This window comes from Triturus cristatus, chromosome 5_1, assembly GCF_964204655.1.
Source record: "Triturus cristatus chromosome 5_1, aTriCri1.1, whole genome shotgun sequence".
In the NCBI taxonomy this organism is placed as follows: Eukaryota; Metazoa; Chordata; class Amphibia; order Caudata; family Salamandridae; genus Triturus; species Triturus cristatus.
This window is the reverse complement of record NC_140587.1, coordinates 220,750,453-220,763,480: the sequence shown is the minus strand read 5'-3', so window position 1 is coordinate 220,763,480 and position 13,028 is coordinate 220,750,453. Positions and strand designations below refer to the sequence as shown.

At 53.6% G+C, this 13,028-nt stretch overlaps 1 protein-coding gene across 1 annotated transcript in view; it reads right to left on the bottom strand.

Moving 5' to 3' along the window:
- KCNK9 (potassium two pore domain channel subfamily K member 9) overlaps positions 1-12,664 on the bottom strand; it is a 352,513-nt gene extending 339,849 nt beyond the window's left edge. The window contains exon 1 of the mRNA XM_085604865.1: positions 12,157-12,664. Coding sequence (XP_085460991.1) covers positions 12,157-12,664 — 508 coding nt within the window. The remainder of the gene's footprint in view (positions 1-12,156) is intronic.
- Positions 12,665-13,028: the final 364 nt, after the last annotated feature.

Here is a 13,028-nt window from a genome sequence, read left to right as displayed (position 1 = left end):
ATCCGTTGCTTTGCCATATGTGCCCTAGTACTGGTCGGTTTGGACAAAAGATCTCAAAAGCCCTAATGGTGAACTCTGTTGCTTGCGATCACTCAATGTTCATGAAGTGGGGTAGTGGGGATTATAGCTCAGGATCCCTGGTCTCATAGTTCCCCTGGTTCTGCAGCCAAGGGACAGGGTTTACTGATGAGCAGCTGGTGTGAACTGAGCAGTGCTTTAAATGGAAATAAAGAAGTGCGGGTACTCACTATTCAGAGTACTGGTTTGTTCCTGAAGATTGCAGGCACTCTCTCATTGAGGCCTAAATGTACTAAGATTTTGTGTTGGGTTGCACCACTTTTGAGATGCAGCCCAGTGCTAAGTCTACTTTGGCTGTCACTAGGCCACACAAAGTCAATTTACATGGCTTTGTGTGGTCAAGTGAATATGAAGAATTGCAAGGCAGGCTTGCTTTGTGGCGGAAAGGTATTACATGGGTGGACCATTGGCATTCCCGTGCATCCCCGTGCATCCACCCAAAGTAACATTAAAACCACAATGAGCCAGGACTATTGGCTTTGTCAATGGTTGTTAGTTGCACGCAATAGAGAAACTGCAACTATGGCTTCGTTGTACAGACCATTCAAAATGCTTCAGTTCTGACATGATGAAACTGTGTAAAAAATATATCGAGTCTTATTGAAGTTACATTAAAGGCAGGGAAGGGTGGTTCTGCTGCAGAGTTAAGATTTTTTTTTCATCCTGAGGGCGAGAGTCAAAATGGAGAGCCCGATAGGGACCCGTCTCAGCCCCTACTTTTAATATCTGACGGTGCTGAGCACTGGCAGGACCCGGCCCACTTAAAGTCATCTCTAAATGTAGTGCAGCAGTGCTGAGAAGTGCAGGCCTTTTCAAAGTAAAGAGGTGCAGATACTCAGAACCGGATAGTACCTGCCCATGTAAAGCCCTGGCACTGAGTGACAGCTGGACACTGCTGCTGCGCTCTCGAGCGCGTGCACACGGGCCTACTGTCTCACTGGTCAGACCTCTCCATGCGCATGCATTCCGGGGAGCTGTCCTTTCGGCAGCGCACACACGCACTGAGGCAGAGCGGAATAGCATGCCCTGGCCTTCTGCATCGTAGGACTGTTTCAGTCCCACGGACACGCGCAGGCGCGCGCTCACAACCTGCTAGGCCGCGCTCCAGGGATTAGTACTTTCGGCACGCCGCACAGTCTGCCGCCCTCCGCTCCAAGGAGCTATGCCTGCAGCTCAACACACACGAAGAGTCTGTTCTGATGTGTTATGTTAGCACACACCACACGCGCAATGCCGGCCTCAAGGGAGCAATCATTTCATCCCACGCAGACACAACCTTGTGAGATCCGAGCTCCAAGGAGCAGTGCTTTCAATACACACAGCTTCTGGGCCATGCTCCTGAAAGACGTCTTCTCGGCACCAGGACTGCGGAGCTCCAGGGAGCTGCCCTTTCTGCTCCACACTCGCACATCTAGTCGCAATAAGGCTGTAGGGTTAGCTCGCCACAAAGCCAGCGCTCGACGAATCTATCCGCCCATCACCCGACTGTCCGTTATACACACAGCCTGTGTCCCCTCTTCCATTTACCATTCATTTCCGCATCCCCAAACATCCAGTCGGAATCTTCTACTTTGTTGAGCTGTCCTTTTAGCACTTTTCATACACACAGCCTGCGCCTCTGTCCCTTCAGCAACTCATACACAGCCCGCCCCTCTGTCCTTTCAGCGCCTCATACACACAGACTGCTCCTCTGTCCCTTCAGCACCTCATACACACAGCCGCCGCCGCTGTCCCTTCAGCACCTCATACACACAGCCTGCGCCTCTGTCCCTTCAGCACCTCATACACAGCCCGCGCCGCTGTCCCTACAGCACCTCATACTGTGCCTCTGTCCCTTCAGCACCTCATACACACAGCCGCCGCCGCTGTCCCTTCAGCACCTCATACACACAGCCTGCGCCTCTATCCCTTCAGCACCTCATACACAGCCCGCGCCGCTGTCCCTTCAGCACCTCATACTGTGCCTCTGTCCCTTCAGCACCTCATACACACAGCCGCCGCCGCTGTCCCTTCAGCACCTCATACACACAGCCTGCTCCTCTGTCCCTTCAGCACCTCATACACAGCCCGCGCCGCTGTCCCTTCAGCACCTCATACTGTGCCTCTGTCCCTTCAGCACCTCATACACACAGCCACCGCCGCTGTCCCTTCAGCACCTCATACACACAGCCTGCGCCTCTGTCCCTTCAGCACCTCATACACAGCCCGCGCCGCTGTCCCTTCAGCACCTCATACTGTGCCTCTGTCCCTTCAGCACCTCATACACACAGCCGCCGCCGCTGTCCCTTCAGCACCTCATACACACAGCCTGCGCCTCTATCCCTTCAGCACCTCATACACAGCCCGCGCCGCTGTCCCTTCAGCACCTCATACTATGCCTCTGTCCTTTCAGCACCTCATACACACAGCCGCCGCCGCTGTCCCTTCAGCACCTCATACACACAGCCTGCGCCTCTGTCCCTTCAGCACCTCATGCATAGCCCGCGCCGCTGTCCCTTCAGCACCTCATACACACAGCCTGCGCCTCTGTCCCTGCAGCACCTCATACACAGCCCGCGCCGCGGTCCTTTCATTACCTCATACACATGCGGCCGCCTCCGTCTCTTCAGCACCTCATACATAGCCCGTGCCTCTATCCCTTCAGCACCTCATACACAGCCAGCGCCTCTGTCCCTTTAGCACATCCCCATACAAGCAGTCTGATCCTCTGTCCCTTTGGCACCTCATACACTTTGTCTGCACACTGTCATGTGGAGCAGACGCTTCACCACTCCACTTTAGAACCGCATCCCGATGAGCTGTCCCCCCGCACCTCACACACCCTGCTTGCACCCCTGCCTGCCCCGTCGAACTGTCCCTTCAGAACCAGCACGCTGATACCTCAGAGAGGCTCGCTCCTAGAAGCAGAGAAGCAGGGGCGGCCTCGCGCTGCGCTCGCGCTTCAAATTAGTCAACTCTGCCTGGAAACCGGGTTTAATGCAGCGTGCTCCGTGGCCTTCGCTAAACACGGTGGATCAAAACGTGCCTCGGAAGCAACCATTTTAATCTACCCAGAACGCTTCCAGCAGAGGCACGCGGCAGGCCGCAATTAATGAGGATTTAGGGGTGTAATCCACGCACGCAAGAGAAACACTGCGCGCTCCGGTTCGAAGCTCTTACTGAGGAGAAAGGAAGAAAGCTCCTTTGTGCTAGCGGACAGAAGCTAGGTGAATGAGTGGGTGACAGTCCGCGCACGTGCGATGCATTGTTGCATTGGTACACCTACAGTCGTACAGTAGACCCACTAAACTGGTTAACGCAGCTCGTGAGCGCAGGCTCCATCAGAACCAGGCGCGCAACGCCTATTGGGCTCAAAGGAATTCTGCCGCCCCCCCCAACACCGTCGTGTGTGTGCTGGGTGCTGGGGCTGAGACAGTTTCCCGGGCACACACACACACACAGTTTTGAGCTGTTGTGGTCTGGCGTTCCTCTTACTGCAGCCATTTACTTGTTATCGAGGCCTTGTTATTCTTTCCCCCCTTTATAGAACCCCTGCATCTTCACTCTGCCGATTGCTGGAAGAATACGCCCCCACCTTCTCCCCTCCCCCCAATATTACCATGCATTCTCCATGGACAGACAAGGCATAAGAAACTGCCCAGCTCTGACTGTCACTGTCCAGGATCCAGGCTCACTTTGATTTGTGGTGAACTTCGCCTGCAGGTTTTCCATGATCGTCTTTGGTGGCAGACAGCGGGAAGCAGGCGGGCTCACCTCACTTTACAACCTGGTATGATTAATAAAAATGACTGCACACATATCTCACAACATGCCATTTATCTAGCCTTCAGGCGCTGGTAACAATTGTTACAGATAACTACTCTCTTATTATGGACCTCAGAAGGATGAAAGGCTGAGGGGGCCCACTGGGGTTTAAATACAAGTTACACACAGATCCTTACAAAGGACACATCAGTCTACTGAGCATTTCACTCTCACATATAAGCACTGCTATAAGCTTGCTGTGTTAGCACACACCAGCAGTAGGAGTCCAATGGTTCGGTGTCATGTTGGTACTGTCATTAGCAGAGGCAATGGGTGATGCAAGCTGCAGTGTGCTTCCGAGTGGGCCCTGGGACTTCATGTTTTACAAATTAAGCACTGCCCTCAAGCCTCAAGCACCAGACCACACAATAGGCCAAGCTTCAAGGATGCGTAAATTACTGAGGGGCTACTTACTCGACCATCCAGAATGAATATGGAGGTCTCTTCGGGGGGTGGGTGCGAAATCCCTCTACAGTGCCTCCATGTAAACAGCAACTTGCTCTTATGCCTGCGCTATTCCATGGCTCCCTTTGCTCAACCACTCACTCCTGTATTACCAACTGGACAATAAGGGGACCCATGTCAGGAACGGTCCTCGCCCGGCACAACCCGAGCCACTCTGGAGCTGATAGTTTCATAGCAAACCGCGTCAGAACAAATTCCGCCTGATTTGGGGGAGTAGAGACCACCCCCGGATCACTGGTTCTAAACCCAGTGAGACCCCGCCATAGTAAGATGCACCCACTGCACAGAACTGTGGTAACCTGTGGATAACTGGTTCTGAGCCATTGAGAGCCCGCCATAGTAACATGCACCCACTGCACAGAACTGTGGTAACCTGTGGATAACTGGTTTTGAGCCATGTAGAGCCCGCCATAGTAAGATGCACCCACTGCACAGAACTGTGGTAACCTGTGGATAACTGGTTCTGAGCCATTGAGAGCCCGCCATAGTAACATGCACCCACTGCACAGAACTGTGGTAACCTGTGGATAACTGGTTCTGAGCCATTGAGAGCCCGCCATAGTAAGATGCACCCACTGCACAGAACTGTGGTAACCTGTGGATAACTGGTTCTGAGCCATTGAGAGCCCGCCATAGTAAGATGCACCCACTGAACACAACTGTATGTAGCCTGTGGATAATTAGTTCAAACCCCAGGGAGAGCCCACCATGGCTTAATACACCCACGGATCGATCTGTGGATCATCTCTGGGTAACCAGTTCTAAACTAAGTGAGAAGTCCCAGTGGTGTAATGCACTCACTGCACAGATCTGCAGGTGACCTTCAGCTAACCGGCTCTAAACCTATTGAGAATACACAGCTGTTTAATGCACACACAGCATAGGTTTGCATGGAGCCCGCAGGTAACCGGCTATAATCATCGTGAGATCCCATAGTGGTGCAATGCATCTACCACACAGAACTTCAGGTAACCTTCAGTTAACAGGTTTTTAACCCAGTGAGAGCATGCAATGGTTTAATGCACCACTGCACAGATCTAACAAAGAGATACAATGCTTCCCTCTGAGATAGTTTTACACCTAGCTGCCCTGGCAGTACCAAACAAATTCAGAGAGACAAATGTACATACAGTTATATGTACAAATGTATTCTTTTTAATTAGACACAGTAGTAAAACACAAAGTTGTAGCTGCAAAACGTGGTGCACTGCAAGTGAGTAGTGAAAAGAGTGATTATTTGGGTGCCTATGGCAGAAAACCAATAAATAATACATTGTTGACTGGTTGGAGGAAAACATTTGGGTACACCAAAAAACTCAGTAACTAAGTGTTCTGTTTTTAATCCACAATAAAATGATAGCTAACAGTGCCGTACCTCGACATTTCAACCTGCTAAGTTGACTTCACCGGAGTCTTCATCAGGAAGAATATACTGTTAGCAACCCTGATCCCGAATCCCTGGGTTCAAACGATTTTTCAATGTCACTACTTCAAACATTTCCAGGGAAGCTATCATTCAAACTTCCGATGGAATCATTATTTCTTTGTTACATTTGACGCCCAGGTTCCTGGGAATACAGGGTTCCCCCATAATCTTTTTAGGTCCACTGCACAGGTCGGCTCTCGGCCTGCTAGTAGCGGTTCTAATCCTACAATGAACACAGTGGTTCACCGCATCCACCGCACAGATCTGCACGCGGCCTGCTAGTAGCGGTTCTAATCCTAAAAAGAACACAGTGGTTCGCCGCATCCACCGCACAGGTCTGCACGCGGCATGCTAGTAGCGGTTCTAATCCTAGAATGAACACAGTGGTTCGCCGCACCCACCGCACAGGTCTGCACGCGGCATGCTAGTAGCGGTTCTAACCATAATAAGAATACATAGTGCTTTTCGTACCCACCGCACAGGTCTGCACGTGACCTGCTAGTAGCCTTTGTACCGCACAGGGCTGCACACAGCCTGCTGGTTGCCGGTTCTAATCCTACTAGGAACACACAGTGGTTTAAGGCTTCACTGCATGGATTTGGCGTGTACGCTGCAGGCTCAGGCTTCATGCCCCGTACCGCACGAACACTAGTAAGCACGGAATCGGAAGGGCCATAGAGCAAAAACCCAATGTACCTGAAAAACAGACCTACTCAATACCGCGCAATTTGCTGCGCCCAAGCACTTCCAAACTCCTCTGCCCTCCGCCCACTTCCCACCAGGGGCTGTGTCCGTTGTCCAATGGCGCTCGGCCACAGAGGAGCCGTGGCACCGCCAGCCCGCGTGCGCGCCCGCAGAGCTCTTCGGACGGCCGCGCAGCGGGCATCTGCCGCCGCGCACAGGCAGGGCTTCTCCCCCAGCGAGACGGTCCGAGCGCCGTTGCTATGGAGAAAGTTTCGAGCACCAAATTACAGAAAATGCAGGCCGGGGAGGGGGCGAGTTCCTGGTGCAAAATCTGAATAAACGAGCCGCTGCGGTCTGAGCGCGCTGAAAGCATACAGCCAGGTCAAGCCAACGATGAAGAAGTGTATGGGTGGGGGCAGGGGGGTCTGATAAGGGGAGGGCGGGGTAGGGGGGCGCTGCAGACATGAACGGTGATAAATGCTCTCTGCAGTTCTGCAGTGCTTGACCAGGGTGGAGCGTGGCCTGCACAGCCCTCCCCCCCCCCCCCCCAACGTCCCACACACAGAGGTGCAGCCACACTGCATCTTCGTGCAGGCGGAACCCCAGGGGCACTCAGTGGGTGGACCCGCCGCCCTTCAAGAGTACAATTTCTAGGCTTTGTTTAGCACAGTTTTGAGGGGAGATGGCCGTGTATGTACACCCGCCACACTACCTAACTTTCAGAGCCCCTGCAGAGGCCCACCACGCATAGACGCACATAGAGGGACACGGACTCTCTTTCTCTACAACGCCCCGCCCCCACCTCCCTCTGTATCCCTTGTTCTTCTCCCTCTCAAGGCAGCCCTGTTTCTCGCGTATCCGTCTTTCTTTCTTTCTCGTTATATCCCCTTCCCGCCTTTCTCTGTCTCTCTCTTTCGCTTTCCTTTGATCTCTTCCTCTTGTTCCCTCGCTGGCCATCTCTCCCACTCTCTCATCTACTCTTCAGTGGCCAGGGGATCGGCTGCCATTCTTAGACGCGGAGAGGCCACGCCTGTTTCCGGGTCCGTCCCCAGCTTTAAAAGAGTCACGGATGGGTCTTGGAAGACCCCACATATTAATTGGCATAACAACACGCAAGATGCGCTTCGATACCCCCGTTTGAGAACCGGCTTTTGAGACGCACTGAACGGACGGGCCCCACGCTTCACCGAGGGCCTGCTTTCAGACGGAAGCCCCGTTGCCCCTCACGCGGGCCACCAGACACTCCGCAGATAGTAAACCTGGAGCTGAAGTTACAGCCGCGCGGCGAGATGACGTCTGGATGCAAACAGGAGCCCTCGGGCCCGTTAAAACCGGCACCGCTTCATATACACGGGGTGCAGAGGCTGAATATGGGCTTTGAAGGCCCAGGTGGGGTGTTTGGCTCAAAATGCAGATATCCCACGAGCCAGGCCCTGGGGTTCGGAATAGGGGGGCTGTGCCAAGCGCTGCCCAGTGCGTTAACCATGATGTGCGCACTGCAGGGAGAACAGCGCACACATATAGGGGCAGATTTATGAGCCCCTTGCGCCACTTTTGCGTCACTTTTAACATGGGAAAAGTGACGCAAAAGTGGCGTAAGGGGCTCATAAATCTGCCCCATAATGTGGAGTGGCTGTCGCCTATGTCATGATTTAGGCTCCATAGTGTCTGCTTAAAGAGGGTTGCTGGAGTGCACTGCCACAAGCGGGCAAACAAACTCTTGTTATTGGAAAACACTTTACCGCACGGAACACACTGGGGTCGGTGGCCTGCGGGGGAGGGTGGAGTTCTTCTTGGGATCTTTGAAGCAACTTCTTTTACCTTCCCACCCACAGCGTGGAGGCACGCCTGGACGGCCATACAAAAGCGCAGAAGGCCCGTAGACACGTCACGCAGATCTTACCTAGACATACTGCTTGCACTCGGCAGACACGCACGCATGGCAAGTGCTCTCGTGCGCACCCCCACGCAGATGCACGTGGACACGAGCGTGCACAGATACTGCGCACACGTACAGTGCAGTAGCACAGAACACGCGCACAAAAGCCTATTAGACTGTACCCACTGCGAGGTTACATATAGAGATACGCATATGTACATATTTTTCAATGGGCACTTATAGGCGCACCTTCTCGCGCTGACTTTCGCTGTACACGAACATGCACGAAGTGCATACGCAGGCAAACACACACTGCAGCACAGACGCACGCTGCAGCGCACTGTATGCCGTGGACTCTTCAGGCACTGCGTGCTTTACATTATCGGCTGATCTTGCACTGGCTTGGGGAGGAGGAGTGATGGGGGAGGGGTCTGCCGGTCTGTTATCTGTTTCATGGATCATAACCGCGAGGCTCCTGATATTCACGCAGCAGAGTCCGACATCAGGGCGGGTGGCACCCGATGAACGCCAGACGGACTCCTTAAAAAATGCGTTCTCGTAACGTGGCCCCTGTGTGTGTGGGGGGGGGGGACACGTTTCGGAAGGTGCCCAAGGCTCAGCACCTCAACCAGGCTGGCGCGCTCATCTGTCACGGAGAGCAGAGGCGGCCCAACAAGTGCGCGGGAAAGGAGCAGATTACATAACCCCCGGAATGGCGGCTCCTCCTGTAACCAGCTGTGCGAGGGGCGGGGCTCCCGTCTCACTGGTGTGCAGCGCAGGGCCAGACAAGCTGCAGGACTCACGGCGCTAGCAGACAATGAAATGCTGCCCCCAACCCATGCTACACGCACCCCAACTTCCACAGGCGCACTAGAGCGCCGACAATTAGAAGATTTCTAACCTGGACGATGTCCCTCGGTGTTGCCTCAAAGCACACACGAGCCCCTCCCCCCCCCCCCCCCCATCCGTTCCCAAGCCCTTCCAGCATCTTTCAGAGGTGCAGACCTCTCGGCGGAGCCCCACAGCTCCGCGCTCCACGCCACCACCTGTATATGGCGAAGAAAGTGATGAGGAAACAGGTGTCCGCGACTCTGACTGGACCTGCCCGATCCTGAAAGACATGCCCAACCTCCGCGTTACCTCTGAGCCAGGCCTGGTGTAGTGGAGCCAGTGATAGGAAAGTGAAAGGGGTCTACCAACTCCTGACATGTGACTGACTCTGCACCAACCCTCCCGTCACTTTTCAGAGACCCCCTTAGCAGTTCCTACTCCCCCTTCCATGTTAGCTTTCAGGGGCAACCGCCCCACAACCCACCCCGAAGAGTGGCAGCAGTGCTTTCAGCGTCTCACATATGCCAGTCTTACATATACACATTTACTCCCTACTTAAGGTGGTAATGTTAGCGATGGCAGCCTAAGTTGGGTACGTCATCTTCTGGCACATGCTCCTACCACTGCTTTTCAGGGGGCTCTCTGCCAAACTTCACGCTTTCCTACAGGTCAGGCCTGTCTCCTCCAGTCATAGGGTAACCTCTTGAGAGTAGTGGCAAGGCAGTGGAGGTCACTATCTATGTCAAGTGACTGACTCGGGCCCAGTGCCACCATCTCCTCTTAGAGGCCTCTCTGTCAATGGCTAGCTTTCCCTAAGGACCAGGCCTCTACCGTCCGAACATTCACCAACCTACCTAGAGTAGGGCCCCTGCTGGCAGGGCACAGGGAGGTAATGACTCTGGGCGGGCCCCTCGTCCTCATCAGACATACGCTAACACCACCTGTGGTAGTGAAGACCGCGGTGGCGAACTCAAAGTAGGCCTCAGAAAAAGTTTGGTTTGGTCAAAATAATGTCAGCAATTTCGCGCGACTCTTTCGCGTGAAATTGCCCGACAAACATGCACCTGTTCAAGTAATGATGACTAACTGAGCAGAAAAAAATCCTGCAGCAGTCCTACAACACGCTTAGCAAGCAGGAGTGACCTCTGCTGTGTGTGTCTGATGCATTATGTACTATTTTCTTAGTGCAAAATGCATCCCCATTTTGGATATGAGGGAGCAATTTGTACCAAGAGAATAGCACTAAATGCTGAGCTACGTTCTTCACATAATTCTGTAAAATCTTGTGCAATGGCGCTGCAATTGCGCGTAATTACGCTATGCTAAATTACGCGCGCGTCATGCCTCTCCCAGTTAAAAGCAACTTTGCCAACTTCTGACACGTGACTGCCTCTAGCCCAACCGTAAAATCACATTCCAAAGGCCTCTATGTCAACCCCTAATGTCCCTACTTCATTCTTTTAACACACACCTCCCCGTTGTAGCAGGACGGTGACTGTATTGTAAAAGGTGTGTGCGAACCTCTAGCGTGTGATTGACTCCTGCCCAGCCCCATCATCGCCTTACAGAGGCGACATTACTCAACATAACTGGCTCCACGCTCACCCTGACCTATCTATGGTGCTAATGACAATGAATTAAAGAAAATGTCTTCACAAACTTCTAGAAAAGTGACTCACCCTGGCCCGGCCCTGCCATCATCTTTCAGAGGCCGTTCCCCACATTACACAACATGCCAGACATACACTCACACCATGAGCTATCAACAGCGGTGATGACTGTCGAGGTGAAAGAAAAGTTTATTAGCTTCTAGCAAGTGACTGTCTCCAACCCAGCCCAACCGTGACCGTTCAGGACGCTTCTAAACCAATATCCACATCCCAGTCAGTCCTCGCAAGTGTGTGCACCCCACCACTTACAAAATAGTCAAGGCCACTGAAGCTATGGGATTTTCCATCAATGTTGTTTTCTGTATAATGATGGGTTTGCCACATAATTAATTATGTGCTGCATAATCTACATATTTTAACAAAAAATTGTTTCCAGCCCATACGGATCAAAAGTTACTAAACATGTGGTTTCACTCGTGTCCACACAATTGAAGGCCCATCTCTAAGGTTGACTGGTCACCTTGATATTGTTTATTGCACAGATAGTGTTCAGGTGTAATAATGACAAAATAATGAGGTAATACTGCCACATAAGGTACCGCTTATGCCGCATACCTTGGACCTTTCCTGTCGTATAATTTAGTCAACGCTGCTGCCTAAATTGGTCCTTCCTTGGTGTGTAATTCCAGTGGCCCCACCTCTCGTGCCAATGGCAGTGACGGTGACTAAAAAGGAGTTTACAAACTTCCGGCGAGTGACTGACTCCGGCCCAGTTCTATCGTCGCCTTTCAGAGGCCCATCTACTGATCACAGCATCACTCAACATGTCACGCTCCTCCCAAAGCAAGAACTACCTATGGGGGTGAAAGCGACAGTGACGTAAAAGGGGCTTAGTCACTTTATCGAGTGACTGACTCCGGCCCGGCCCTACCGTCTCATTTCTGATGCCTTTCTGTTAATCCCAACATTACTGACATGCCAGTCTCCACACACACCACGGCCTACCTATGGAGGTGACCACAGTGACTGTGAAGTAAAGGCAGTTTACGAACTTCTGGCGAGCCTTTCGGCGACCCCCTGTTCACCCAGGCTCCACATACCGCGGCCTACCTATGGCAGTGACCACCGTGACTAAGTGAACGCAGTTTACAAACTTCAGCACGTGACTGACTCGGGCCAGGCCCCATTATCGTCTCTCATAAGCCTTCCTGTTAATCCACCCTCCCCACACACCACGATCTCCCTATGGAAGTGAGCCCAGTGCCTAAGTAAAGTAGTTTGCATACTTCTGGGGAGTGACTGACTCGGCCAGGCCCTATCACCCCCTCTGACAGGCCTCTCTGTTAATCCACCCTCCCCACACTCCCCCGACCACCTACCGATGGTGGTGATGACCGTGATGGCGAAGTAGAAGGAGCCGGCGAACTTCCACTGCACGCCGGCGCGGTGCGGCTCGGACTGCATGATGACCAGCTCCAGCTGCCGGTAGTCCTCGGCCGAGATGTTGTACTTGCCCTTGAGCCGGATCTCCTCGGCCTTCAGCTTCTCCTCCTCGCGCATCTCGTAGTCGGACTCGAGCGCGTCGAAGACGGCGGCGCCCACCAGCAGGTAGGTGAAGGTGCAGACGATGAGGGACAGGGTCCGCACGTTCTGCCTCTTCATGGCCTCCAGGACGCGCCTGCCGAGGGGCGCATGTCCCCCCGCCCGGTCCGTGAGGGCCCAGCAGCAGCCGCTGGGGTGGAGCCGCGGGGCCAGGGGGCCGGGCTCCTGCTCCTGGGAGGCGGACAGGCACAGGAGGCTGCTGGAGCGCCGCGACCAGTTGCGCTGTAGGCGGGAGGCTCTGTGCGCGATCTGCCCAAACCAAGCCGCGCCGGTGGCAAGGGCCATCAACACAGCGCCCCACTAGTGACAAAGAGCCCCCCGCCCTCCCACCGTCGGAGCCCCTTCACACAAGAGGGTTAGAAATGGGGCTGACCCCTCAGTGCCGAGGAAAGTCTTCTCCAAAAGTTGGCAGGACCCGAAAAGCACTTTCCGAAGTAGGTGTCCGTGGCCTTTACGCACCAAACTCTAGAGCACAAATCCCTGCGTTCCCTTCCTTGCTTCCTTCTGTCCAGGGTGCAAGTGGCGAGTATTACCAGCCCTCACCGAAAGCAAGGGCAGAAGCCAGTCCCCATCACAGTCCAGCTGCCAGATGAGGTGTGGGGGAGCTACGTGGGACCCCGATTAGGTAGAGGCGGTGCCATGAAGCACG